Source organism: Ictalurus punctatus, chromosome 24 (assembly GCF_001660625.3).
Source record: "Ictalurus punctatus breed USDA103 chromosome 24, Coco_2.0, whole genome shotgun sequence".
NCBI classification, from domain to species: Eukaryota; Metazoa; Chordata; class Actinopteri; order Siluriformes; family Ictaluridae; genus Ictalurus; species Ictalurus punctatus.
This window is the reverse complement of record NC_030439.2, coordinates 12,312,685-12,340,342: the sequence shown is the minus strand read 5'-3', so window position 1 is coordinate 12,340,342 and position 27,658 is coordinate 12,312,685. Positions and strand designations below refer to the sequence as shown.

At 41.6% G+C, this 27,658-nt stretch overlaps 1 protein-coding gene across 9 annotated transcripts in view; it reads right to left on the bottom strand.

Annotated features, from left to right (window-relative positions):
• The window catches only part of macf1a (microtubule actin crosslinking factor 1a), a 196,470-nt gene that overhangs the window by 162,262 nt on the left and 6,550 nt on the right, over positions 1-27,658 (bottom strand). The window contains exon 1 of one of the 9 annotated variants that reach the window (XM_053675251.1): positions 20,394-20,926. The exons of the other annotated variants lie outside the window; for them this stretch is intronic. Within the exon in view, the coding sequence (XP_053531226.1) occupies positions 20,394-20,487 (94 nt within the window). The 5' untranslated portion in view covers positions 20,488-20,926. Of the gene's footprint in view, positions 1-20,393; positions 20,927-27,658 lie in introns of those variants that run through there. 9 annotated transcript variants of the gene reach the window in all.

Genomic DNA, 27,658 nt, shown 5'->3' with positions numbered 1-27,658 from the left:
ACGAATGCGATACAAACTTAATCACTTTATACATTCAAATTTGTTATTTCAGACTGAAGCAAGAAGTGTAGCAGCTCAATCGCACCCTCGTTATAGACTAAATAGATAATTTTTTTTATATATATATATAGTGTGTGTGTGTATGTATGTATGTATGTGTATATATATATATATATATATATATATATATATATATATATATATATATATATATATATATATATATATATATATACACACACCCATTATATATATATAAAAAAATTTATCTATTTAGTCTATAACGAGGGTGCGATTGAGCTGCTACACTTCTTGCTTCAGTCTGAAATAACAAATTTGAATGTATAAAGTGATTAAGTTTGTATCGCATTCGTTTGATTGTACAGTAGCTTATCCGATTGCTTTATTTGGGCTTGGCTTAAGGAGAGTTAGTGAACAAAAGCACAACAAAGAAGAGGATTTTAGCCAAGTATCCCTGCTGAATGTCTTGTGGAGACGCCGCTATAAGGAGAAGGAAACTGAAATCTGAAAACATCTGCTCACAACGTCAACGTTCTGCAAAGCTTTCTGTATTCTGAAAGATCTGAATGGGATGGAATGGGGACCAAATGCATTTTAAGAGGGGGGCGGGGGGAGAAATAGGGGGCTTTTTTTTTTTTTTTTTTTTTTTTTTTTTTTTTTAAAAAGAGGAGGGAAAAGGCTTCTGAGGTCTCTCTACAGAAGGGGGTTGAATACTGCACTTTTATGTAAGAATCACAATATATCCCCACACACACACAAACGCACAAAGCCACGATAGTCAATGAGGCCCCCCCGGGACACAGAAGCGTGCTCGTCACCAACAGTGCTGTGTAAAGGGTCAAAGGTGAGAGAGGGGGCTCAAACCTTGTCCTGCTGGCCCACATCAATCTTTGTAAGTGAGACACAAATTCAGTCCAATCGGAAAAGAAGTGCCATTTTCAAACATTCTCAGAATGAGCTGCATTCGATTGGCACTTTAAGGGCTTAAAGAAAAGCTGCATTTAGTCAATTATTTAAAGTACCACTGAACTCAAAACACGTTCACAAATGGTTAACTCCCCTCGGATGAATCATTCCAGTTACACAAGTCAGGTATCTGTGTCAACAAGCTAGCACGGCGCTAAACTCTTATTTTGTTTCATTTGAAAGCACAGACTCTCAGTATTATTTGTCACATACAGAATGATCAGAGTTTGTGATCTCACGACATAACCTCATAGCTTACACCATGTATGACAGACAAATTAATAGTGCATGAGGACATGTTAGCCAGAAAATTGCATGTTAAGCTAGACTGTTAGCCATCTTAACTAATGCAACAATTTCAGAAAAGTCAAACTAGTTTACTAGCGGTTAACTAGCCGGCCAGCTATTTGGGACAGCAGGAGGAATATTCCCAGTTCTACATTAAATGTACATTGATAGTAGCACTGCAACGACTAAAATCGCTAAAATCGATAATAATCAATTGTGAAAATCATCATCAACGAATCTCATTATTTATTAGTTGGTCTGCGCACAGCACGGCGCATGTTTACTCACCGCGGTAATTCTGTTCTGAAAACACGCATCGGAAATATGGAGAGTACAGACCAGAGCTGTGTTCCAAATGATGTACTACACACTACGCACTATGTACACTACCATCTAGAGTATGAATTTTAGAAGGGTAGTATCGTCTCCAACAGTTGTCCATCCATCCATCCATTCTCTGTACCGCTTATCCTTCAGGGTCGCGGGGAACCTGGAGCCGATCCCGGGGAGCATGGGGTACACCCTGACAGGGTGCCGGTCTATCTCAGGGCACAATCACATACACATTCACACACCCATTCATACACTACGAACACTTTGGACATGTCACTCAGCATAGCATGCATGTCTTTGGACTGGGGGAGGAATCCGGAGTACCTGGAGGAAACCCCCTCAGCACGGGGAGAACATGCAACAGGAAACGAACAGTTGTGTTCATGTAAAAGTTTCAGGATGTACTCACACTGGGCCATCTGTACCGTGACCAAGCACTTTTGACCCAGTTCGTTTGGCTAGTGTGATCACTCGGTGCCATGCCCGGGCCGGTTTGAAGAGGTGGGCTCGGACCCGGTTCGGTTGGACTCGGGCACGGTACGCATCTATTGTGATCGCTAACCGTGGCCGAGCATGAAACTCGAAACATGTCGTCAATGACGCGACTGTCAGCTGCCTCGGTAAAATCTTCTGATAACATCCAGCACGATTAAGTGAAAATCACTGCGCTGCACAAGTCATACAGCTGTGTCACCGCGCCCCAAACGACTCCAAATAAGCCCCAATAACAATAATAACAATAATAATAATAAACTTTATTTTATACAGCACCTTTAAAAGTAGCTTCTCAATTTGCTTTACATAAAAAACACAATCATGTACAAATCATAACAAAATAAGCATACAAAACTTCAAAAGACCAGTAAAAGCTAACCCAAAAAAGTGTGTTTTAATATAATTAACCTTACGATGATGGACTCCACTGTGCTGTGCGAGAGCACTTTTCTTCCTGTTTTCTTCAAAAGAAAAAGCTGCATGGTAATGACGTAAGCGTGCTCAGGCCCGGAACGTTAAGTGCAGAGTGCATGCAGGACAGTGGGGGAGTGGAGACAGCGCTTGGGCACGGTACAAGGCAACCAGACCTAGTGCGAGTGCGCCCTTATTCTGAAGTTTGTGTGTGTAATGCTCAGTTTGTGGATTTCATTTTAAACGATATGAAAACGATAAAATGATTAATCGAAAACATTAATCACCCGATTAATCGATTATGAAAATAATTGCTAGTTGCAGCCCTAACTGATTATGGCATCTTTCTAGTAGTGTCTAGGGCATTATTTCACAATTTAATGAGCTGCAATGACTCATTCAGGGATATTTTACCTTCTGCCCTGCCCTATCCTGAGGCCAAACAAGCTCAATAATCATTTCCTCTCCATTAAATGTTCTTACAGCTCTCTCTGGTAAAATAAATAAATATCTCAGTCACTTCAAGGCAGAAGGAACGCGATGCTTTTTCCTCGGTCACGGCAGAGTTCCACTTTTCAGAAAAGCACCAAGTGATGTCAAGCGCGTTTTATCACCTGACCGATCAGAACGCAGCTCGGAGGCCAAGCACAAAAACCCAACATGGGGGTCAGAGAACTAGCCGAAAACACACACACACACACACACACACACACACACACACACACACACACACACACACACACACACACACACACACACACACACACCTCACTGTAGTTAACCTTAAAATTGAAATCTCAATCTAATAAATCTGGATAGATAAGCTAGCAAATTAGCCAGCAGAATCAAAAGGCAGAAGTAGTAAGAGTGTTGTTATGGTTACAGTGTGCACACTGGGTAAGCCCACAAGGAGCAAGTCATTTTCTGTAGAAAAAAAATGCCTAGTGTGAAAGCAGCTTTATCTGTTGACTAAAGAGAAGAGAGAGAGGGGGGGGTAGAGAGAGAGAGGGGAGAGAGAGTGGGATAGAGAGAGAGGGGAGAGAGAGTGGGATAGAGAGAGAGGGGAGAGAGAGAGGGATAGAGAGAGAGGGGAACAGAGAGCGAGAGTGGGAGAGACAGAGTGGGATAGAGAGAGAGGGGAATAGAGAGCGAGAGCGGGAGAGAGAGAGGGGTAGACAGAGTGGGATAGAGAGAGAGGGGAATAGAGAGAGCGAGAGTGGGAGAGAGAGAGGGGTAGACAGAGTGGGATAGAGGGGGGGAATAGAGGGAGCGAGAGTGGGAGAGAGAGAGGGGTAGACAGAGTGGGATAGAGGGGGGGAATAGAGGGAGCGAGAGTAGGAGAGAGAGAGAGGGGAATAGAGGGAGCGAGAGTGGGAGAGAGAGAGAGGGGAATAGAGAGCGAGAGCGGGAGAGAGAGAGAGGGGTAGACAGAGTGGGATAGAGAGAGAGGGGAATAGAGAGCGAGAGGGGGAGAGACAGAGTGGGATAGAGAGAGAGGGGAATAGAGAGAGCGAGAGTGGGAGAGAGAGAGGGGTAGACAGAGTGGGATAGAGGGGGGGAATAGAGAGAGAGGGATAGAGAGAGAGAGGGGGATAGAAAGAGAGAAGGGAGATAGAGAAAGAGAGAGCTGTGCTAGAATAAACAAATGTTCATAAGCACAACTGCATTTCCCTCATAATCTCCCAAACACAAGTTACACACTGTGATGACAAAAGATCCAGGTGTGCGTGTACAGGAACATCACGTGTCAGGTGTCTGGCTCATGAGTTTTTTACCACACCAAACACCCTCACTTTAGACTTGGCAAGGCAAACACACACATGTGCACACACGCTCTCTCCAAAATCCCATCTGAACCCATAACCATTACACGGGGTCTATAATCCGAACAATAACAAACCCTGACCCCGAGTCTTGATCCAACCTTCACCTCTGTGATCCTAATAAGAATGTACAGCTACATAACGAGCCTCGGGGAAGAGCATGCAAGCCTTAACCTAAAGTAACCAATCAGTCCTCAGTTCCTCACCTAAACTCTTCCGAGTTCAGACGCCACGGTGGGGCGCACGCCGCCTCCGACTTGTTCAGACATGATCCTGGGACGCAGCCAGAACAGTCTATGCCGCATGCTTCTGAATATTGAAAAGCATTTTCATAAAAATAGACGGATGACCTGAACGACCCCAGCTTCTGTGTGACGGCTAGTAGCAGGAAACCAGCATCAATGATTAAACAGGACACATGAGGAGAAGAGGAAAACACACTCCTGCATGAAACTGGGACAGCGTTCGGCTGCTTTATTTAACCGCAACTCCAGTTATGCTACGCTTTATATAGCTGGAGTAAACATCTTGGACACTATAGTGAGATGCAAGTTGTTGCTCTGGACACAAATGGCGGAGCTAGCTAACACCGGCTAAACAAAACCTTTTATTTATTTATTTAAATAAATAAATAAATAAATAAATAAATAATAAAAAATAAACACATGGCTAAACAAGAAAATCACTGCAGTGGAGAGGAACAAAAACAAAGTTTTCGCAAAAACCCTATCGCATGTCCGTGGACGAGTCGGCTCGATAGTAAGGGAACAAATAAACCGCTCAGAGAAAACTCAAGGTCGGAAACTCAGCGGTTCCGCTACAGAAAGTCGGAAACACGCGTTTTTCACATCCCGAGTCATTTCGCCACTCTGCGAGTTGTTTGTTTCCGTCAGGCGAATTGACATTGGGTCTGACTTATGATTTCGCTAAAAAAAATTTTTTAAAAAAGGAAAGAAAAAAAAAAACATCGTTTTCAGGTGGCATGTTTTTAAATCACGCAACCAATCAGGACACAGCACTGGAGTTTAGCATGAAAAACAACATGGAGGACAGAGTTTGTCTTAAGAATGTCTCGTCATCAATCTGTCCATCTAATATATTCTCTCGATTAAGACAAAACACAAATCCGCCTCTGTAGTTAGGCTACATATTGAGAACTCAATCCAATCTAATCTAATCTAACCCCTAGCACTGCACGTTTACTGAGAGAGTGTGGAGGCGGTGATAATGGCGTGGTGCAATTTTTCCAAAACTACCGCAGATTTTCTGCAGATTTGGGCCAAGACAAGTCATGTGACGTCATCACAACGCACATTCAGCCAAATCCCTCTTGGATCCACGTGCGTCGAACACAAGTACAGCTAAAAGGTTTCGTTTACCAACAAACACCACTGCGAAACACCATTTCGTGCGAACGCAATTTCACCAATTCAAGCAGTTTTCTGCAAAACAAGCACAAAAAAACTCCTCAAGTGGCATAACACGTTTTGAAAAACGCCGCAGCAAAATCAAGCATTTTTGGCCGCAACAAATCCCAAAAAAACTCAGTAAAATCCTGTTCGGACCGTACTGTTTGTTTCTGACACGATGTTTACGTTTATTCATTTAGCAGACGCTTTTATCTAAAGCGGCTTACAAATGAGAAAATACAAGCAAATCCATTCATTCCACCGCTGAGGGACAGATAGTGTGAAGGTTCTGGAAAGGGACCTTGAGCCATGCTGAGTAGGCACTACTAAGGCATTACTTTATTTACTCTTACTGAAAGAAAAGGAAAACCTGAGCAGTTAACACATAAAATTGCAATCCCACTGGTAACCGGCGTGACTCTGTTACCGACGTGCTCCAACTCGGAAGGTTGTAACTTACAGATGAAGGAGAAAATCCGAGTGTCCGAGCTGTAATTACAACGTTGTGGAGGTGTTCACGTGCGCTCGCCTCGTTATGATGATATTTCCGTTAGGAACCTAAAGGCAAAAACCCCCGTCCTCTCCTTTTCTCCTGGTTTACGACACGTTAAAGTCAGTGTGAAGTGAAATGACCCACTGCAACAAGATAACGTGTCGTCCCCGTGCCGTTATCTTACAATCACGTCTAAACCACACGTTTTAATCTCTGCTCACGGAACCGGGTCACAGGTACGTGCATCACAATAGTCCGCTTCATTAGCAAGCCATTATAAAACAAAGTAACATAACAGACCAGCATTTTATTAACAATCACATTTATTTGTGTTATTCCCAATGCAGCCTAAAGTGCCTGAAGGCATTTACTGACTAAATAAAGCACTTCTGGTGCATAAAATTATACAAGGCCGCTATGCCTGCCGTGTCAGAGTGCGAGAGAAGTGGAGCGATGCTCGTCGCTCTAAAGCATCAGCAGAGAAAAGGTCAGAGCTGAAAGTGGGGCAGAATGATGAGGAGGAACGGCGTACTTGGCCAGGCTCCATTAAACAGCTCTATCAAGCGCAGGGCATGCCACAGCCAGTGAACGCACGTCTCATCAGCTGAGTATGTGATGGAAATATCGGCTTTGGGCGGGGCTGCCCTGCCTGTTAGGTTCTCGTGTCACTGACTTTATTGTCCGTTACGGAAGCATGACACAATCTCAAAACGGCATTGTGTGCTTGTAGCGTGAGATCAGCTTTCGGTTCTTGCATTTCCTGCTTTTTTAATAGTCTCGCTGCGTATTGGGTTACTTCCTCTTTCCTGGCTCCTCCCTGAATTCTCCATGCTATTTCAGGAATGTATTTCTCGCTTTCTCACCGTCTCTCACGCAGACACACAAGCGACTCTTCACTTTTAGTCGCACCGTTGTACCATTTATATATCATTCATTTATACATTGAATAAAAATATTTCACTTTTAAGCCACTGCTGCCAAATAGTGCTGAACCAAGTCCCGGTTTCAATCACCTCACTTCAAACCGCTTCAGGCAGATCTGATTTTTGGTATAAAAAACCCCCCCAAAAAAACACAGTACTTTATTATGCGACATGATACACAATAACATTACACTGACTTTAATCCCAATACAGTACCACAATGCCTCATACCAAACAATACGAGTCTTTGTAAGATATTAATCACACTGTGTTTTTATTCATGACTGCGTCACTTCAAAGGACTATTTTGCTAAAAGCTCAAACTGTAAAAAGTCAAATCTAGTAAGCCCAGAATGAAACGACCCATGACAAATGTGTAGTTATGACCATCAGAAGTGACACAATCAAAAGATGATTGCCAAAACCATGGCCTAGTCCATAGCAACCCACGGCATTTTGAAAACGTCTTTCTGTTCACGCTAAAGTGATTTATTTCGACTAGTGATGCAGCGAAAGGAAGAATTCTGATCTGAAAGCAAAAGCGAAAATAAAAAAAATATTCAAAATAAATTGTGTTAATATTAGACTTTTTAATTCAGTTCATGAATTTAATGAATCTGAAACCAACACAATGATCACATTTTTACTGAAATGAACACACCAAAACAAAAACACTATTCAATATATTATTCTTCAATCAGTTCTCGAGCAATCAAATGGAACAGATTTTTTTATCCAATTATCCAAATAATGTAATGTTAATTATTATGAGATGCAAAATAGCAGTCAAATAATGAACTTAGCAGCTCGAGGCTAGCATCCTGCAAATATCGAGAGTTTAAATATGCTACACAGTCAGTTTAATGAGAACAAGAGGCAGAACACAGAACGGCAGAGGGCCTCTGTTCTGTTGTTGTTGTTTCGCTGTACTCGGCATATTGAACGGGATGTTGTGTTTTCAGGTGGTGTATCAAACCTGTCGTGGAGAAGTGCTTCAGCACCGTACCTCCTCTTGAAATTTCTGCTGAACAAACACTGCAGATGGCAAATTTGATGTCCTTATCAGAAACTTTGAAGTGTTTCCAAACCGCTAACGCGATCGCCCTTTACCGGGTAGTGCCGTGATATCCTAACTTCGACCACTGAACAGTGTGGATAAAGGAAAACATAGCCTTAGATAAGCGCCAATTTATATAACTGGCATGTGACCTCCACAATTCCAAGATGGCCGAAGACCCAGTATGATGCTTTTTCCTGTATTAGTTACAGTAATTTCAACACAGATGTTGTGGCACGCTTTATGTTCATACTCTGTTCACAATCTAGTGATTCATCTTGCTATTTACGCCTCATGCAACTGCACAACCACACCAAACAAAAATGGCAGAAGGTCAAAAGTTCTGTTTTCTATTCTTTTTCATGTTTCTTCGTGAACAACAAACTTTTGGGAAGTGGACGATAGTGGAAAAGGCTAGTGTGACCAAACCATACAAACAGCTTTTTCAAAATTTCCCCATGTTCATGTGTACTAGGGATTGCGGGTTGGAGCCACTTCTATAGCCACTGAGTCAGAATTACCACTTAAGTCATACAAAACTCCAAGAAGCCTGCAAAGTTGGCTTTGAACAAATCAGACAATGCATACACAGATCACTAATAGAATTTACTTAAAACTTTACCCACAGTAATAATTCAACATTTTCAACCTCTCTTCTTTTCTCTCATCTGATGAACAAAGTCATTTCCTTTAACAAAGTCTAAACAGTTTCACTCTGCTAGTTTCTGTATATCCATCCATGCTACCAATCATTAACAGAATGGAGGGATTAGGGGAATTACAGGGTTAGCAAACAGCAGATTAGGATTGGGCCAGATTACCGCAAGAGGCAACATCGAGAGCTACTACTCCAAGAAAAACGTGAAGCTGAATTTCTAACAGTGTTAACGTAACAAAACATATAGCCAGACAATTTTCATGTACCCTTAGATGACGAGTCATTACACAGCTTTGGGGCGAACATGATGAGCTTAGCACTGATGAGCTTAACATTGATGAGCCAGCATCAATCCCCCTGCTCTCGAGTCCAATTTTGAGTGGATGGCATGATTAAGACAGAGTGCCGCCCTCACACAGGGTGTCACATGGTCTAGCGAAAAGGTTGTAATGCCTTAAGGTGCGTTCACACATACAGCAACAAAGCGACCAAAGACCGTTCATTTTCAATGAGAGGCGGCGACTTCAGGAGACATGAGAGACGGCAACCATTGGCGACTAGATGTGGGTGTGTCCAGTGACTTTGAAAGTTGAGAAAAGTTTCACTTTATGCAAATTTGGAGTGACTTGGTGCAGCGACTACCAATGGGAGTGAAGACAGTAGAGTGCACGTGAACCGTAGCCATTCGTGCTCATTAACAGAAGCAGCACCATTGTGGCAAAAGTCAATTAGCTTAGGATCTTAGCAGGTTTAAAGCAAAAAAATAAATAAATAAATAAATTGGTTAACAATAACAACAATAACAATAATAATAATAATAATAATAATAATAATAATAATAATAATAATAAAAAACCCGCTCAACTATTGTTGCAATCGAGCAAATCCCAGTGTAGCTCCAATCTCTGGTGAAGTGTTCGGCTTGTCGCTGCTTCAGTGCCCGGGAACGAGCAGTACCAACCCGGACAATTCACCCAGGAGGCCACGGTCAAAAAGCCGCGGTGCTGCTCCCGGTCACCATCGAACATATAGTGAATGACACCATGATGGTGATGCTCACTTACTGCGATAGGAGCTACATCAGGATTTTGCTCAATTCCAACAAACAGTGAGTGTGTTTCATTATTATTATTATTATTTTTGCTTTAAACACGCTAAGGCCATAAGCCAAGTTAAGCTAATTGGCACTTGCGCTTTTGCCACAGATGGATGACCGCAAATTTTACAAGCAAGAAAATTAGTTTATTGTCAAACGTGGAATGTTAATTGTGCCACCCATGTTACTATGGAAACCAGTAGTAGGGATGCCTAGTGGCGGCTTGCAGCGATAAAACCACTGTATAGGTGATTGCTCCTTTATGGTCCACGCTTGAATCTGGAATATTAAAGACTGCACAAGCTGAAATAGATGGACCTGGTCACCATCACACCAAAGGGCTTGCTAATAGCACGTTCACCACAAGTACAAACAGATGTGAAAGCAACACCACACCGGTTTACAAAACAAGAAACGTCACCATTCAAATACTATTTAAAAGTTCCTAATATTAGCGTATTAATCAGTAAAAAGAAACAGTTAAATCTTTAAGATCACAAGTTCTACTTTTAGTTGCTGGTTGCCTCAAGGACGTCAAGCACACATTTCCTAAATTGTTTAACCCAATGACCCATGAGAGACTTGATTTAGGAAGATCACACAAAATGGCTCGCACATATTTCCAAGACACTAATCAGAGTCACTCTTTTTCTGTGATTAAATCACTATTGATTTATTTTTGACTTGCACTGAACCAGCATGTTATACCCTATGCAGTGAACATACATAGTGAACAGGATTTGGGATTCAACATGTTCAGATAACTTAAATGAATATTAATTACTGCATGAAGACGAATCAAAGACGGCGGATTTACACATGGATGTCATGCAGTGTAAAAATGTCAACTCGAACTAACATGAACATGGTCTTTGTGATTTATTTTGCTTAGAGAAGCAACTTTCACCTTCTTTTACAGTGCAGAGTGCATCTGCTGTACAATATCCATCTCTCCGTTTCTCCGCAATGTGAAATATCAGATCCTTCAAGTACTTAAACCTCTATTTGAGCGCAATTTGAAAAGAATGTGTCCCCACTTTGCCAAATAATTACCTTGAAATCTTAGTAGTGAAAATTTTGCCTATTCAAATAAGAGAAAAAGTAGTCATGCTTTTTTTTTCTTCCTTGGCTTCATTTAGTCAGACTGATCTGAATATAAAATGTTTATGGTTCAGAACTATTGACGAAAAGTGCATAGTCGCCCAAGTCCCCAGCACTAGGCCTCTTCCCTCCCTGGGTTTATTTTCCCCTGTCCTCTGGCCACAGAATATCTGACAAAAGGAACGGAAAAGTGACCAGCTGGACGCTGAGCATGCATAAAGACCACTTGATTACTATTCCTTTCACACAGCTTGAAGAACTGAACTGGAAAGTGTAGTAGGGTTGTGGAGAAAGCCAACAGAAATATGACCAACATGTACGAAACCCATGCAGCACGCTGGACTCGTTTAGAACACGATTGGCTCCAGCATGGCATTATTAAGCAAATCATAGGGGGGAAACAAAAAAACAAATGGTGTCACGTCCTTTTGCAGACAGGTCTCCTGATCTGACAATTTCACGCACCGCAATTAGACAAAGCTTGTTAATGATGTTCCAGATTTCCACCCCTGGAAACTACTGACCTACTAAAATCCAGAGAAAGAAGGAATGTGTGGGACGAGAGAGAGGGAGTGGAGCGCAGGGACACGAGTAGACAGCCAGACACAACAACAGTAACGGTAGCAGAATCATTATCATACCAGTAATGTTTCTCGACATGGTGTTTCCCTCATATTCGCAAGCACGCACAAAATAACGGGTGGCTGTAACTTTAAAAACTATTGAATGTGAACGTTACTGAAGGTGAGGAGACAAGTCTCTGCACTCGGTCACAGAGCTGAGCTAAAGTACTGAAACATCAGCAGCAGATACTGCAACTCAGCCTGAAAACATTCCTCTTGTAGAGAGAGAGAGAGAGAGAGAGAGAGAGAGAGAAAAAAGAAGAAAAAAAAAAAAAAAAAAAAAAGGTAGGCACAACCCAGAGGAAGCACTCAGCACAGCTCTTCACCAGAGCATTACCGCCAGAAAGCACAAACAGCAGCACAACATTGTGCTGAGTGGATCAGTTGATTCCGCGAGATAATGAAGATCTCTGATCTCTCGCACGGAAATAACGAGGCGTACTCGTCAGGTGGACGAGACAGTCCGGCATGGTTTGCACAAGCTTTCTAAATATATACGAAAACAAAACTTAATAACAGTGTTATCCTTCACAAAAGCCCAGCGCGAGTAAAGGTCAAGTGACGGCTCAAAACAGTGATGGGTGTGGGATCTAATTGTGAAACTGTAGGTCCTGTTGTGTTAAGTGAATGAGTGAGATCAGATAGCACCTCGATCACGGATCGACGTCACTCCTCCTTTCATCGGAGAATCGCATGCTGCTCTGTCCCTGGAAATACTGTGGAAAGGGACTTGGACTAATTAAAGGAACAGGGAATACAGTTTCATTATTCACAATTGCTTTTTCCGAGACTTCCAGGCTGCAATTTTGTCTTACACTTTACTATTTGTTTTGGCGTGATTTGGCTGTCACAGACTAAAATTACACCTCATAAAAGAACGCTTTGGTCTCGAGTTGAGATAGACAGTCGTAATGCGCATGACATGACGCGATCGCCGGCACCCAATTTGCACCATTTCAACCTAAGTCAGCAGACAACAACAAAAGCAACATTTTATTAAACTCTGAGTGTTGACGCTGCTACGGCACTCGTCTAAACGCGACCAATAGGAGAACAGCAGAGGATGACAAAACTTTACAAAAATTGTCGTTTCAGCTAGCAATCATTTTCAAATATTGACTAGGTCACCTAAATTTCTCCAAACTTCTCTTCACCTTGAAAAAATGTGTTTTCTCCAGGCAGAACATTGCTACTATTATAACAAGAGCTTACTTCGTTGCGTCCCAAATTGCGTACTCATGCACGATTCTATGCCGTCTCGGAGGATAAATACTGAGAGTATTGTGTGTTCACACTGAAAAAAATTCCAACAAGAGGAACTTCAAATACCTGGATGATGCCCCTATTCAACCGAGAGGAAAAAATAAAAAAATAAACAAACAAAAAGTGTGGAATGTTGGACACTTCATGCACTCAACTGTCGCATCTTTGATTTAGCGGAAGAGGGGCGGAGCTACCTGGCACTGACGCTGACTCGAATGTGCAGAGAATTTAACAAAAGGGAGTGTGAAAACATCAGTAATTAATTTCTTCATTTTACTGTGTATGTTACCTTGAAATGATGCAACTCATTTCCGTTGACTCTGCTAAAGCTAGTGGCGTCACATTACGTGCGTTTGACATCATTTGCCTTCGACTGGGCAATGGTTTATACTTCCGGTTAGTCAAAAAAACGTTAGTGTTCCTCTTGAGATGATACTACCCCTCTAAAATTCACACACTAGATGGTAGAGACGGTAGAGTCTTTATCCGGATCATGCTGATTGATGATGTAAGCAGGACGGAGTCATTTTCTTTAATCGAAGGTCTATCGTTAGAGGCTCTTCATTGGATCATTTGACATGGACGTGCTGTCTTGTTAGAATTCGGACACGATTTTTTGGGATCATCTCGTACACCGTGACAAATAATAATTGTAAATCACACAGTTTAAAAATGGCTTTAACCAGTTAAATAGTCTTAAATTCAATTGGGAACACATAGTTGTGGTAAAAGCCAGTTGGGAAGGACAAGCAGAATCAAGTTTATAATTGCAAACCTGTAATTAGGCAAAACTTTCCCAAGATTATAAATGGCCAGCCCATCAAAAGGAGAGGAATTTTGGTAAAACAGCCAACATGTAGTCACCCATTATTCATACTTTATGGATGTATAGTGGTTCCCTTGTGCTTTAAGGGGAGAGTCTGTGATTGTGATGGAGATTAACTGCCGGAAACTAGTTTTGGACTTACAAACTCAACCAATTACAGCGCTGCCTTGACGCTGGCCTAGTCCTCGCGAACATGGTGAATCTGCAAACACATCTTTTATTATATGTTTTGCCCTTCCATCCATGCTAAAACTTCTCAACCAATGAAAACGCATCTTTATGAACTCGCTCTCCAAGGTTTATAAATCTGCAGTGTGAAAAAGGGCGGGAAATGTAGCTTTTTTTTGAAAATGCTAAACACATGATTGTCACGTTATCTCCCCGATTTCCAAGACAGTTTTGTTGCTTTTAAAATACCACAATTCTGCCTGAAAGACAAATAAGTTGTTTGGTTTCTTTCATGCCATTTCCTTTAGAGATTCCCCACTCCATGCAACTGCAATGCAAAACAAGAACAAAATGGTTGGAAATGACAAAAGGTCCAAGGTCATGGTTGAAATGTTTTTGCATTTCAAGTGTAGATGAGGAAACGGATCACATATGCTACTGTGGCCAAAATATAAAAAATTTTAAATTGACCTTAACTAGCCCGAAAACATCTGAACACTTGTGGAAAAAGAGAAAAGCACACTGAATTGACAGATATTCCTCCTTTTCCTGATTCCTGGCTTGATGTTGCTTCACTCCCTGTTTTTTTATTTTATTTTTAAAGTACCACAGAGGCCTCCTCTGAGACGGATATTTTATTGACAGCTGCCAGAGTATGAGGAAAATGCCACCAAATAATTCATCTCAGATTTAACATGCATGTTTTCACTAGCATGAGATGAAAATGTCTGAATTCAGGCTAGACTGTGAAACTGCCGGCGTATTGTTGGACGGACGATGCACATGCTCTTTATGTCAGCAATGCTAATCACTTGAAAAAGTATCTGACCTTCATTTATTGGTTCGTTCACAGCTGAGCCAAAATGCCAAGAAATTCATTTCAGTTTTATGTAAAGAACAGATTGCACAATATATTAAATAAGTGCATTATACAAGCTTACATAACGTTTTACAACATTCTGTCCTGCCGAAAGCCGATTTCATAAGGAAAATTACACAATAGATAATTAAATTCAATCACAACAGCCCAGCTATATTCCTCACACCATATTCCAGGGTACGTCCTGACAGTAATCTGCTCATACGGAGGCGATGGAGGAGTTCTGGTATCTCTGAACCCTACTTCCATTCTCTATAAACAGTGATCTCTAAATCAGTCAATTTCCCAAGAGCTGGATAGATGGATGAGATGTCAGAATGACAGCTGGATGGATTTGTCCCCAGTTTTCACAAACACGACCAATTCCAACACAAACAGACACAAAGGCTGCCTTTCATCCACAGCAGGACAGGATGAACTGGCTAGTGCGGATTTCCATCCTGAAACACACAGGTGCTTCCTAGAACCTGACTGTACAGATGATAGGGAAATGTCTTAATATAACCTTGGTATTTCAGCTGGGGAATGCCATGTGACGCCATGATCCTCGGTACAAGCACAGCTTCTCCATTAATTCTCTGCTTTGGGGATAAGAAAGAATTCGTATAGGATTCAGAGAAAGCTGAGGACAGCTGAGAACTCATCTCCACAGTACATAAATTGAAGTGGGGATGGTTTGCTGGGATGGTGTTGGTGTGTGTGTGTATAGATTGGATGAGGTTTCCGGTGCACTTAAAATCAATGCCCCTCTGAGCTGCAGTGTCCCAGTGCCTTTAACACACACACTACATGATTTATTCATTAACAGTTTGCATGCTTCTCTCAGTCTGTCTTCTCTGGCCCTCCTCCATTCAACCACCACGGTCTCCACACTCCTTCATTTAAGGCCACATAGAACTCATCTTGTTTTCTATACCTCCTGATTTAGCTGTCCAGCACAGTACAGAAACGGCATATGTATATATGTGTGTGTATATATATATATATATATATATATATATATATATATATATATATATATATATATATATATATATATATATATATATATATAGAGAGAGAGAGAGAGAGAGAGAGAGAGAGAGAGAGAGAGAGAGAGAGAGAGAGAGAGCTTGCTACTGCAGTGCGAGTGGGGAGCACCGAGGTCACCCTCCCTCCAATCTGGAGCCTCATTATTGATTCGTCTCAAGGTACAGTATACTGCAGATTCCACCGAGCTCTCACAAATGCATGATTAAAAACACAGAATACTCCCATGTTTTAAATCCACACATACGTGGCACATGTTTACCATGGACTGGAGTTCTGACAGATTTCCTTGTACAGACAAAAGGAAAAAGAAAAAGGGAAAACCCACTGACTCACAAATAATAGAAGGAAATGGGCTGCTGATGAATTTCATCAATAAAAGGTATAGAACACGCAAATAATTAAAGTCAACTTCAAATCTGCAACTGTTACACACAATAATGAAGGTCCTAGACTGATTATTTCACTCGTCAGTAACCGCTTTATCCCAGTCAGGATCCTGGTGGATCCGGAGCCCATTCCGGAAACACTGGGCATGAGGTGGGAATACATCCTGGATGGGATGCCATCTGAGGTCACCACACACACACACACACACACACACACACACACACACACACACACACACACGGCAATTTAGACTAGCCAACACCCTGATAAAAACCTGCTGCTCTTTTGGGAGTCTGGAGGAAACCAGAGAACCCAGAACAAAAAATTCAAAATTCTTATTTCTTAGTACTCGCACATACATCGAAGATTCTGCAAAAGCTGGTTAGGTTGAAAAATGTTTAACCTTTAAGCAAAAGTTCAGCTAAAGCCACACTTATATGTTCTTTAACAAACAGCAGGGGATTTGTTACGAAAGTCCTCTTAGCTGGAGCTACAGCTGTGAAGAGTGAGTGCAGCCTCCCTCCACACTTGGGGGGGGGGGTCAAAACATTCAGAAACAGAGAGGTAGGAACATAAACCAAAAAGAGAATACATATACATATACACGCACACCGATCAGCCATAAAAACCACCGAAATGGGAAGTGAATAACATTGATGATCAGGTTACAATGGCACCTGTCAAGGGTTGGGATCTATTAGGCAGCAAGTGAACAGCAAGTTGGTGTGTTGGAAGCAGGAAAAATGGGCAAGCGTAAGGATCTGAGCGACTTTGACAAGGGCCAGATTGTGATGGCTAAACGACTGGGTCAGAGCATCTCCAAAACAGCAGGTCTTATGGGGGTGTTCCCAGTATGCAGTGGTTAGTACCTACTAAAAGTGGGCCAACGAAAAACAACCGTTAAACATTGCCTCTTGAACACAGTATGGTAAAGTGACCAGAGGTACACCACAAAAGGTTTTTCTAGGACAAAGGAGAAGAGAGAAGGCTAACAAGGATGACAGAAGTAAAGTGTTCTGCATTTTCTCTTCCTGCTGGAACAGTGCTGCAGGAGAATGTAACCAAACAGGAAGTGAGGACAGAAATGCTGTGACGCTGCGGCAGGACAGACATGGCATGAGAAGGAAACGGAGAAAAGGTCAAGGCAAACAGAGCATGTAGCCATGATTGCTGAATTCTGTCATGGGAGGCAAGTGGAATGGGTTGAAGGGAAGGAGGCCACGTAGAAATAAATAAATAAATAAATAAATAAATAAATAAATGCAGCCATGATGGCTCGTCTCCCTCTGCACTCCGGCTCAAGTTTCCGCTCCAAACCAGGACTGCATTCAAGAACACGAAACGTTTGGGACTTTCCACATCAGCAGTCAAAACTGTACCAAACTGTAAGAGCTGCTTCAAAAGCAGACATATTTGTACGGTAAGTACAGCAAGACGCTTGCTAACAGAACTTGAAGCAGTGGTAACTGGGACTCCAAACGAGTGTTTCCTGCAGGAGAATATAACGATGGACAGCGATGTTCACAGATTGCTCAAATCCTTTCCTTTCTCCCTTTCTAACCCTCCCTCATGTGTGTATTTGCATATGTGGTGGTGTTTTTAGGCCAAAGAACACCTAAAAACTGTGAGGATGATAGTTTACCATTAACCAGCATGTGAAGCTCAGTTGTAGTGTCCACACAGCTCGGTTAAATATATAACGGTATGACACCAAAATCAGGCTGACAATAAACATGCTTGACAAAAACAAATCAGATTTGGTGTTTGACATTTGACATTAAATTTTGTAGTGAAGCAACAAAACTTGTGTATTTAACAAGTAATGGAAGTCTCTCACCTATAATGTTTTTTCCATAAACCCATGCCCAAATTCACGTTCAGTAATGCTTCCACTGATAAGTAATGGTCTAACTTTTTCACTTTTTTTTCATAAACACATATCCAATATCCTTCTGCCCTTCTATCTTCAAACTTCAAGAGACAGGGTCGTATAACAAATAACTTTACAAAGTGTAGCTATACAGCAAGGTTTGCTTTATTTTTTTAAAAGAGATTACAGCAACTCACAGTGTGTTCTAAACTAACAGGCAAGTCTGTGTGATGCATGGTGTATGAACCGTATGTGTCTGATGCATATATTTACAGAAAATATATTTCTATTTTGGGTAGTATTGGCTTACATTAGCAACTCCAGTGTAAAACTAAAGAAGCAAACTTCAAACTATAAAGCATGTCTTGGCTGACTCACTACATTTGGGAGCGTTATTTTTATTTTCATCAACTCTAAGTTTACTATAAATAAACGTACATGCTTTAGATCCAAATGAATGACTTTGTATGTTTTAGATCTGATGCACTTTTTTGTTGTTGTTGTTGTTGTTGTTGTTAAACCCTGAGTCATTCTACACCAGCAGGTCCTCAGGATATCTTGCTCAGAAACATTAAGATCTTTCTTGGTCACTATCTAAAGGCTATCTTGGTTTATGCATCAATGTTTCCTCTGTGAGTGTGTGTGTCTCTTTCTGAATCTCATGACTGTCTCTTTTCCTTTTCGGGCACCCAGACTCTTTTAGATATCCTGCTATTGTTCTAAACTCACGTCAGCTCACTGCATGTTGGAAAACAACTCAAGTCCTTGAATTATTTAAACCTGTATCACATGTTTCCTCCTATTTGTACCAAGTGATGCCTCAGCACTCTGCCAAGTTCACATTTCTCTTCCTCATGAAGCAACATGGGTAACACAGTCTTACAAAGGCGTCCAAGGATACAACCTGCCCCCTGAAGGGGATCCACTGTTTGGACGCTGGAATGAACGCCAAACACAGGACAAAAGTAGTGTAAATAGGACAGGATGGGTGGGGAGGAGAAGGGAGGGGAGGGCCAGGTAAACCACACCACTCCGTCGGTATGGATTAAAGCGACTGCTTCAGTGTTAAGCCCTTAGTCATGAGAAGGTCGATTGCATAACTCAGGTAGGTTACACGTGAGGGATTGAGTGCTTTGGAAAAGTCAAGTAAATGAAATACAATGTCAGAGTTTAAAGGTAAAACATGACTATGTGAGTGTGACTATGTAACACAAAGCACTGTACAAAGATTAGCTTTATGAACCCTCTATCCTAGGGCCAGAAATCCATTCATCCATCAAAATTAAAATGCCCCTGGCAGCCATATTAAGCTCTCGTGGAAATGTGGTAAAGCTAGCCAATTTGCATCTGTTGTCCCTGGAGGTTAATAAAGTATGTGAGCGAGTAAGGGCGAAGAGATATTACTGTTGTTCATACATGGCCTTCATTCACCACGGTATGCTTTTATGATCACAATGAGTGCTCGATAATTTGATGGAGATGAAATGTATGCCACTGGGAGAGATTTACAGGCAAAGACAGAGCAGCCACCTTCAGTAGGATATCTATGGAACAACAGCCCTAAAGTACAGACTTTCAAAATATTATTATTATTATTATTATTATTATTATTATTATTATATCCCTGATTCTTATTCACATGTGACATTTAAAATGACCAAATATGCCTGTATTTCACTTGGCCCAGACGACTAGCTGTCCCCTTCACATCTACTCAGATTTCATTGTGATCAATCAATAATTAAAAGAGCCCCTTTTCATCAGGCTGCATTACAGATGCTCTGCTCCCTCCCTCCAAAGCTATTCATTTCAGTATAGTTATTCATTTTTAAAGTCCTACTCCTATTTAACAAACACGTGGACTCAAGAGCGCAAAAGCCCAGCACTGAATCCAGTCACAAACAACCAATACGAGACAAACAGACAGGCTACTGAAGCTAAAAGGTGGACCAAACACCAAACACCTTTTACCGGCTTCCCTGAGGCATAGTTTAGTATATTTGTGCCTGTTTTCCTCTTTTCTGAACAGTTAGCCTGGATGAAAATGAATGCTAAGACTCTTCAATTGCTTCATTTAGTGCATATGAAGTTAATAAATAATGTAAAGTAATACAAATGACATTTTAGAGGTGCTAGGTGTTTATGGTGTACCACAATAAACAATCCGCCTTTTGACACCGCGCCGTTTCCCCTAATTACATGTTCCTCATATCGTCCGGGTTTGTCTCCATGGATATTCATGTATATGTATCATGTATATACAGTTTTACCTTTATATCTCTCCAGGACGTCCTCGTAGGCTTTGGCGAACTCCTTCTCCTGTGAATGAGTGGTCGGCAGTAAGCCCGGGATGAAGCCGGCCATGGTGTCCTGGATCCCCGCTATAGCAGTAACGTTAATCCGGCACAGAGGAGCCGGCGCTCCGGAAGCAGCTGTCAGTCCGCCTCGGCTTTAAATCCACCCTGGTGCCCAGTTTCAACTCTCATCCACCTCAGTGTTTCAAATGGCGGACAATAACCGAGCTTTCTGTGTTTCCTTTTAACCGAAAGCGCTATTAGCCTAATTCAATTTTACGCTATTCTTAGAAATAATTTAAAAATATATATAAATATATTTAGCTAATATTGCTATATTCTAAATTCTATATTCTAAAGTCTGCCAAGAAATAAATCCTCATATAAAGGCGCGGTTGGAGAAATCCATATTTTGATGCGGCACCCAACGGCGCATGGCTGTTCCAGGTCTTCTTCTCCTGCGTCCTAGCCGGCGAATGGGATTTGTGTATATATATGCGCGCGCGCGCTTGTGTGTGTGTGTGTGTGTGTGTTGGAGGAGATTCTTAAGTGTGTGTGATTGGGGAGGCGCTCGCAGTGGGCTGTCCGTTTTCTGCTTCACAGTGTAATCACATCCCGCTCCTTATACTCCACACACCGGTGTGTGTCCCGGTTGCCGGCCGGATGTTCAGTGTAATGGCCACTTCTATTCCCGCTTGTGGTCAGCTATCCTCTTGTCCTCTTCCTTCTCCTTCCACCAGTGCACACAGGGCTCGTCTTCTTTATTCCTCCCGCAGTTCCTGCTTGTCATCCATGCCTCCGTTCCCTTTACAGCAGCGCGGATCCTGAGCGAGTGAAGGCTCAGTCTGTGTCGCCCCTCTCCGGTAAACGTGCAGCGGTGCAGATAAACGCAAGAACGTTTTCCAGTTCCGGTGACGTGTCCTGGTGTGACAGAGCCATGTCCTAAACCGCACCCTAACCAACCAACCAGAGGGGCTTCCCATTTCGTTCTTTTCCTCATTTCCTTTCCTCGCTTCTTAGCGCTTCCCTCCGATAAAGCAAAGAAAGGATGCAAGGGCATGAGGAATGAAGGAATTCTTCTTTAATGACTTTATAAGTGTATAACGGATCTGCCTGTACACAACAGTGATCACACACTGAATAAAAACATCATTGCATGTGGAGCTGCATCTATCCATTCATTTTTGTACTACTTATCCTTCAGGGTCACGAGGAACCTGGAGCCTATCCCATGCAGGGAGCATCGGGCACAAGGCCGGGTACACTCTGGATGGGGTGCCAATCCATCATAGGGCACACTCACACACCACGGACACTTTGGACATGCCAATCGGCTTACCATGCATGTCTTCGGACTGGGGGAGGAAACCAGAGTACCTGGGGGTAACCTCCACAGCACGGGGAGAACATGCAAACTCAGCACACACAAGGCGGCGGCGGGAATCGAACCCCCGACCCTGAAGCTGTGAGGCGAACGTGCGGTGGAGCTACATCACACGCTTAAATGTCAATGTTTTTAACTTAACAATTAATCTTACACCTCCATTTTTAAAGCAAGGCATATTAATTGACTTTCATGCAAGCATTTTATTTGTGCCTGTTGTTTTTTTTTTTTAAATTAAGATTCAATTAGCATAATTCAGTAATATAATAATTCAGCATGGCATTCAGCCTATCTTGGGAAAACTGAGCGTGAGGTGCTCAGCTCAGCTCAATCCATCCATTTTCCATACCGCTTATCCTACACAGGGTCGCAGGGGAGCCTGGAGCCTATACCATGGAACTCAGGGCAATCTGGATGGGGTGCCATCCCATCACAGGGTACAGTCACAGATGACAGACAATTTGGAAATGCCAATCAACCTACAACGCATGTCTTTGGAAAGGGGGAGGAAACCAGAGTACCCGGAGGAAACCCCTGAAGCACAGGGAGAAGATTCAAGCTCTGCGCACACAGGGCGGAGATGGGATTCAAACCCCCAACCGCAGAGGTGCTTAATCTTAGGCAATTCACCTGCTGCCATGTTTTTGGGAAGTGGAGGAAACCAGAGAAGCCAGTGTGAAACCCACACGAACACAGAGCAAACATGCACAGAAACTCTGTACAGACAGTAATCTGAGCTCAGGATCGAACCTGGGATTCCAGCTATACCTCAATTCCCAACTAAATATCCTGTTTAGATTAGAACTATGTTATATTATGGAATCTTTTCTTATCCACGTTGACTTTAAGGAAAATTCACTTGAAAGCACACAGTATGAAATATGCAGTTTAGTCACGGACCTTACTGTACACCACAAATTTTGTTCCTCTTCTATGACATAAAAAATTGTATCATGGGATGATCACAATCATGCCTGCTTTAAAATCATCAGCTGAACTGAACAGACCATTCAAAGAGTCTCTTAATAGGAATGTAATTATCTGCCCTCACACGGTATTCAGTACAACGATTTGTAGTTTGTGATGCAGCCGCAGCTTTTGTTCCAATAATCCACAGAGTGTGCCATCTAGTGGCCAAAGAAAGGCCAGGTATAGATAAGTAAGTAAACGTATGCTGTATCTGTAGAAAAAGGAGGACATTTTAATGTTTTAATAAACTGTGGTTTTATATTCTAGAAAATGCTAGTATATTTGCAAGCTATATATTTGTAATGTGGTGAAAAGTTATAGGGCTTAGCTTTGAATGTGGCATGAATAAGAAGGTGGGCATTCTGACGGATGAAGCAGATTCTAGATTAAAGAGCCCCAATTCACCAGTCGTGGTACAGTGGATGTTATTTCCTGCCGGGAAACTTCTTTCTTCATGGCACTGCCACAATTCTTATCTACTAGGGTTTTCTCAGAATGTGTGTGTGTTTTTTTTTTTTTTTTACACTATTATGTGATGAGTAGGACAGAGTAGAAAAGCAACTGTAACTAAGGTCAAAACACACGGTTGTGATGTAAAATACTTTTACAGCCACTACTGCAACACACCTCTCTTCTACTTCTAATACAGGAAAAACCAGGTTACTATTTGCTTATTTGCTGACAGAACAGAATGCAATGTACTGGTAAATCCTGATCATCTCTAGTGCAACTACAACATGAGCACAGATATTTTCAGAAACATTTTGTATGTTTCATTCCTTCTCCACAGTCGAGAGACAATGCAATGACCGAAAGCACATTTAAAACACGGGATTTTACAGCATGGAGGACATTCACCTTTCACTAGCAGAGACGGAGGCTCTAGTCATGAATGTCAAAAACAAACAAGTACTTAAAGGAATACACCAGCATTTTTCATCCTAATCTCTATCCAACATCTCTGTAGTGCATGTGTGATTACTGTGGAAAGGAAATTTTGGGGAAATAATCCATACTGGGGTGGTGCGATATAGCCTAATGTGAAACAGGAAATTATAGTTCTGATATTCATCTTATTCCACATTGATTATACCAACAATTATCATTTATTAATGAACAACCCAGTGCACACTTAACTGATTATTCTTGTGTAACATCTAAAAGACAAGTTGGTTTGTATTATCACTGACATTTACAGCATGTGGGAGATGCACTTATCCATAGTGGCATACAATTATCTTATTTTCACAACTGAGGGCCTTGCACAAGGGCCCAATCATAGCAAATTGGTGGGATTTGAACTCATGACCTACTGAGCAGAAGTCCAACATCTCAACAACTGAGCTACCTCTACTCTTCTGTGTTATTACTTACAAGTGGTGACACCCAAGACTCCTTCCATAAACTGTAAATAAATTTCTCCTTCACTATATCAACACTTAAGTGTTTTCCGTTCTCTTCTTAAGTCACAATTCTGGTTTCTGGCATCAAACAGATGCTAAAAGATAAGGTTGGAAAAAAAAAACAATGGTGCATTCCTGTAAAATGACTCCTGGCATCCAAAGACCAAATACAGTTATTTTATGCAAGACCCTGCTAGCAAATGCTTTTATACTGTTTAATTGATTTTTACTTATCCTAGTTATTACATCTATTACATCTATCTAAAAGGAGTCCTGATGAAAGAGTAGTTACCCTCACATGTAATAAAAATACACCGATCAGCCGTAACATTAAAACCACTGACAGGTGAAGTGAATAACATTGTCAAGGAGCGGGATTTATTAGGCAGCAAGTGAACAGTGAGTTCTCGAAAGTTGATGTGTTGGAAGCAGGAAAAAACGGCTGTGAGTGACATTGACAAGGGCCAGATTGTTATGGCTAGATGACTAGGGCAGAGCATCTCCAAAACAGCAGGTCTAGTAGGGTGTTTCCGGTATGCAGTGGTTAGTACATAACCAAAGTGGTCCAAGGAAGGACAGACGGTGAACCGGTGACAGGGGAGCAATGGAAAAAGATGGCCTGGTCTGATGAATCATGTTTTCATGTGGATGGTTGTTTGTGTGTGTGTGTGTGTGTGTGTGTGTGTGTGTGTTTGTGTGTGCGCGTCCACATGAATGTGAGGCATTCATGTGGATGTTACTTTGACACATACCAAGTAGACCAAGTTCACCCCTTCATGGCGACGGTATTCCCTAATAGCAGTGGCCTCTATCAGCAGGATAATGCGTCCTGCCGCACTGCAGAAATTATTCAGGAATGGTTTGAGGGACATGACAAAGAGTTCAAGGTGTTTAACTGGCCTCTGAGCCCCAGATCTCAGTCTGATCAAACATCTGAGGTATGTGTTGGACAAACAACTCCAAGCCATGGAGGCCCCACCTTCCCCACAAGACCTTCAGAGGTCTTGTGGAGTCCATGCCTCGACAAGTCCATGAGTTCCATGTTTTGGCAGCACAAGGGGGACAATACAACACAATATTAGGCAGGTGGTTTAAAAAGTATGGCTGATCGTTGTATAAGTAGTGCACTGTTTAGAAAAGAAAAGGTCCCATAAGTTTTTGTCTTCTCATTTTTAGTCTAATCTACTAGAACATTCGGAAAAGCTCACAATTATGATTTCAATGTTTATAGACTTATTGAAGTCAGCCATAAGTATTAAAGCAGATGTGAAACAGTCTTCAGCAGTGTTGGATAAGGACAGCATGCTCTGCCAGCGGATATTACTTCTGGCTCACTGTTCATCTGCATCCATCAGCCAGACACACATTACACACAACAGGGCGAGACAGAATAAAGCAGATGATGATTAAACATGAATGGTGACTCAGGCACAGACCAAGTACCCCTTTGCTCTTTTACTACTAGTGCTTGTCAAGATTTCCTTCATGTTTACCATGTCTCCATTCTTTTGTCATGATGTCAACCACAGTACCATCAAAAGAATACCACAGTGAACTGCTGTAATGGATTAGAAAAATGCAATAAATAAACACAGATTTGCTGCTCACAGGACGGCTGGACAGTTACTCTGATAATAAGGACATAGCGGTCTGTCTGCATTAAAATCCACCAGCCGAGTGTCAGAAGGTAATAATCCAGAGCTGTTAGAAAGTTGCCAATTCATCAAGAAGCTCTGACATGCTGGTCTGACATGCTGGGATCCTGACTAATAGTGAAACCACATCTGTAAATCATAATCAGCGTAATCATCATCGTCATCATGCTCTTCTTGGCATCCTCTCAGATTTACACATGGTCCACAGTCTGCATATAGGCATTAGTAGGAAACTGCCAAAACAGTAAGGCGTCCACTTATATTAGTCATTTTTGAGACAGGACAGAGAGACAGATAAGAGAAGTTCTCATCTTGTCATCACCTTTCAGCAGCTATCAATAAAACATCTACTCAGATGAAAAACCCGGGTTTCTACCAAAGAAAAAAAAAAATGTGGCCCAACAACTTCCACTCAGGACGAAGTAGAGGTGTTTCTACTTTCCTGTCAACCTTGTTAGTAGTCCATTCAGAAAGCTCTTGCTGAATCATGCATACACTCCTGTAAATGCATACACTGTTATAAACACAGGTTCCATCTAGCACCACAAAGCCTTCTTAGTCCTTCTGGGCAAAGTCTACTAGGACTTTGGGAATATGTACTCTGGGGGAACCAATAAAGGTTCCATGTAGGGCCGTACATAGGAAGCTTTCTCTATGAGAAAAGGTTTTGCAATCCCTTTATAAACTGAAACTGGTAACTATCCAAAGTTAGCTATCCTCTTGAGGAACCTGTTTTAAGACAGGGGTAGTTTATCTAATTTATCCAAGCTGTGCTAAAGAACATCAGCTGAAATCATTAAGCAAAACCGTTAGACTAAGACGGACAAGTAATCTAGTGCTACTACATCCAGTATATAGAGAACATATCCGAGATGGATATAATGGAAACAACCTAAATTTCTAAGCTAATTATTCCACACTTTTCTCATCAGATCTAGCTGTTTCTCCCGCGTTGCCTCTTTTTTATCGTTACTCTTCTGTTCAACACCCCCTACTTTGAACCATAGCCTTTATCTGAGGCCCTGCTACCCTTTCTCCTCTCCTCTTTATTTCCCCATTTTGTTTCACTGGATAGTACTCCAGTCCTTCGTTTCTGCCTCCCCCTACATCTGCTCTGTCTTTTTTCGAGCTCAAATTAAAATTCAAATGCTCACCCTCTCTGTATTTCCCTGTTTGTTTTGGGCTATTCTTGCCATTTTTACTTCCCAGTGTGCTTTCTTTTTCTCCATAGCCTTAGAAACCAAAGGACTGGGAGAGTTTATGTGTCCCTATGGCAACAGGGGAACACAGGGAGTCAGGCTGAGGCGCCTTTGAGTTGCGTGAAGAAGAAAAAAAAAAAAAAATATATATATATATATATATATATATATATATATATATATATATATATATATATATATATATATATATATATATATATATATATATATATATATATGATCATCTAGTCATCAATTTTCCCACTCAGTGGCAACTTGTATTAATCACCTTCCTAGTGATATTATTGCATTTCCATCTGTAATGAATAAGGACAGCATGCCAGAGTTTCAATACTCTCTGGATTTGCTTTTCATTGCTGGGGGATTTCCATCATTATGATCTCAGAAGGAATAAGAGTCTACCAGAGATAATACTCAAAACTGCACAGAATGGACACCTAGAAGACAAATTGTGCCTTACAAACTAAATATGGCTGCACTGTGCAAAGCATTTACACCATGCAGCGAGTATGTGCAAATCTGTTTTCACTTGTAAACTGTGACTCAATCCTTTTCTCACAATCCTTTTTTACTTTATCACCAGGCTCAGTGCTACAGCAACTCCTTCCTC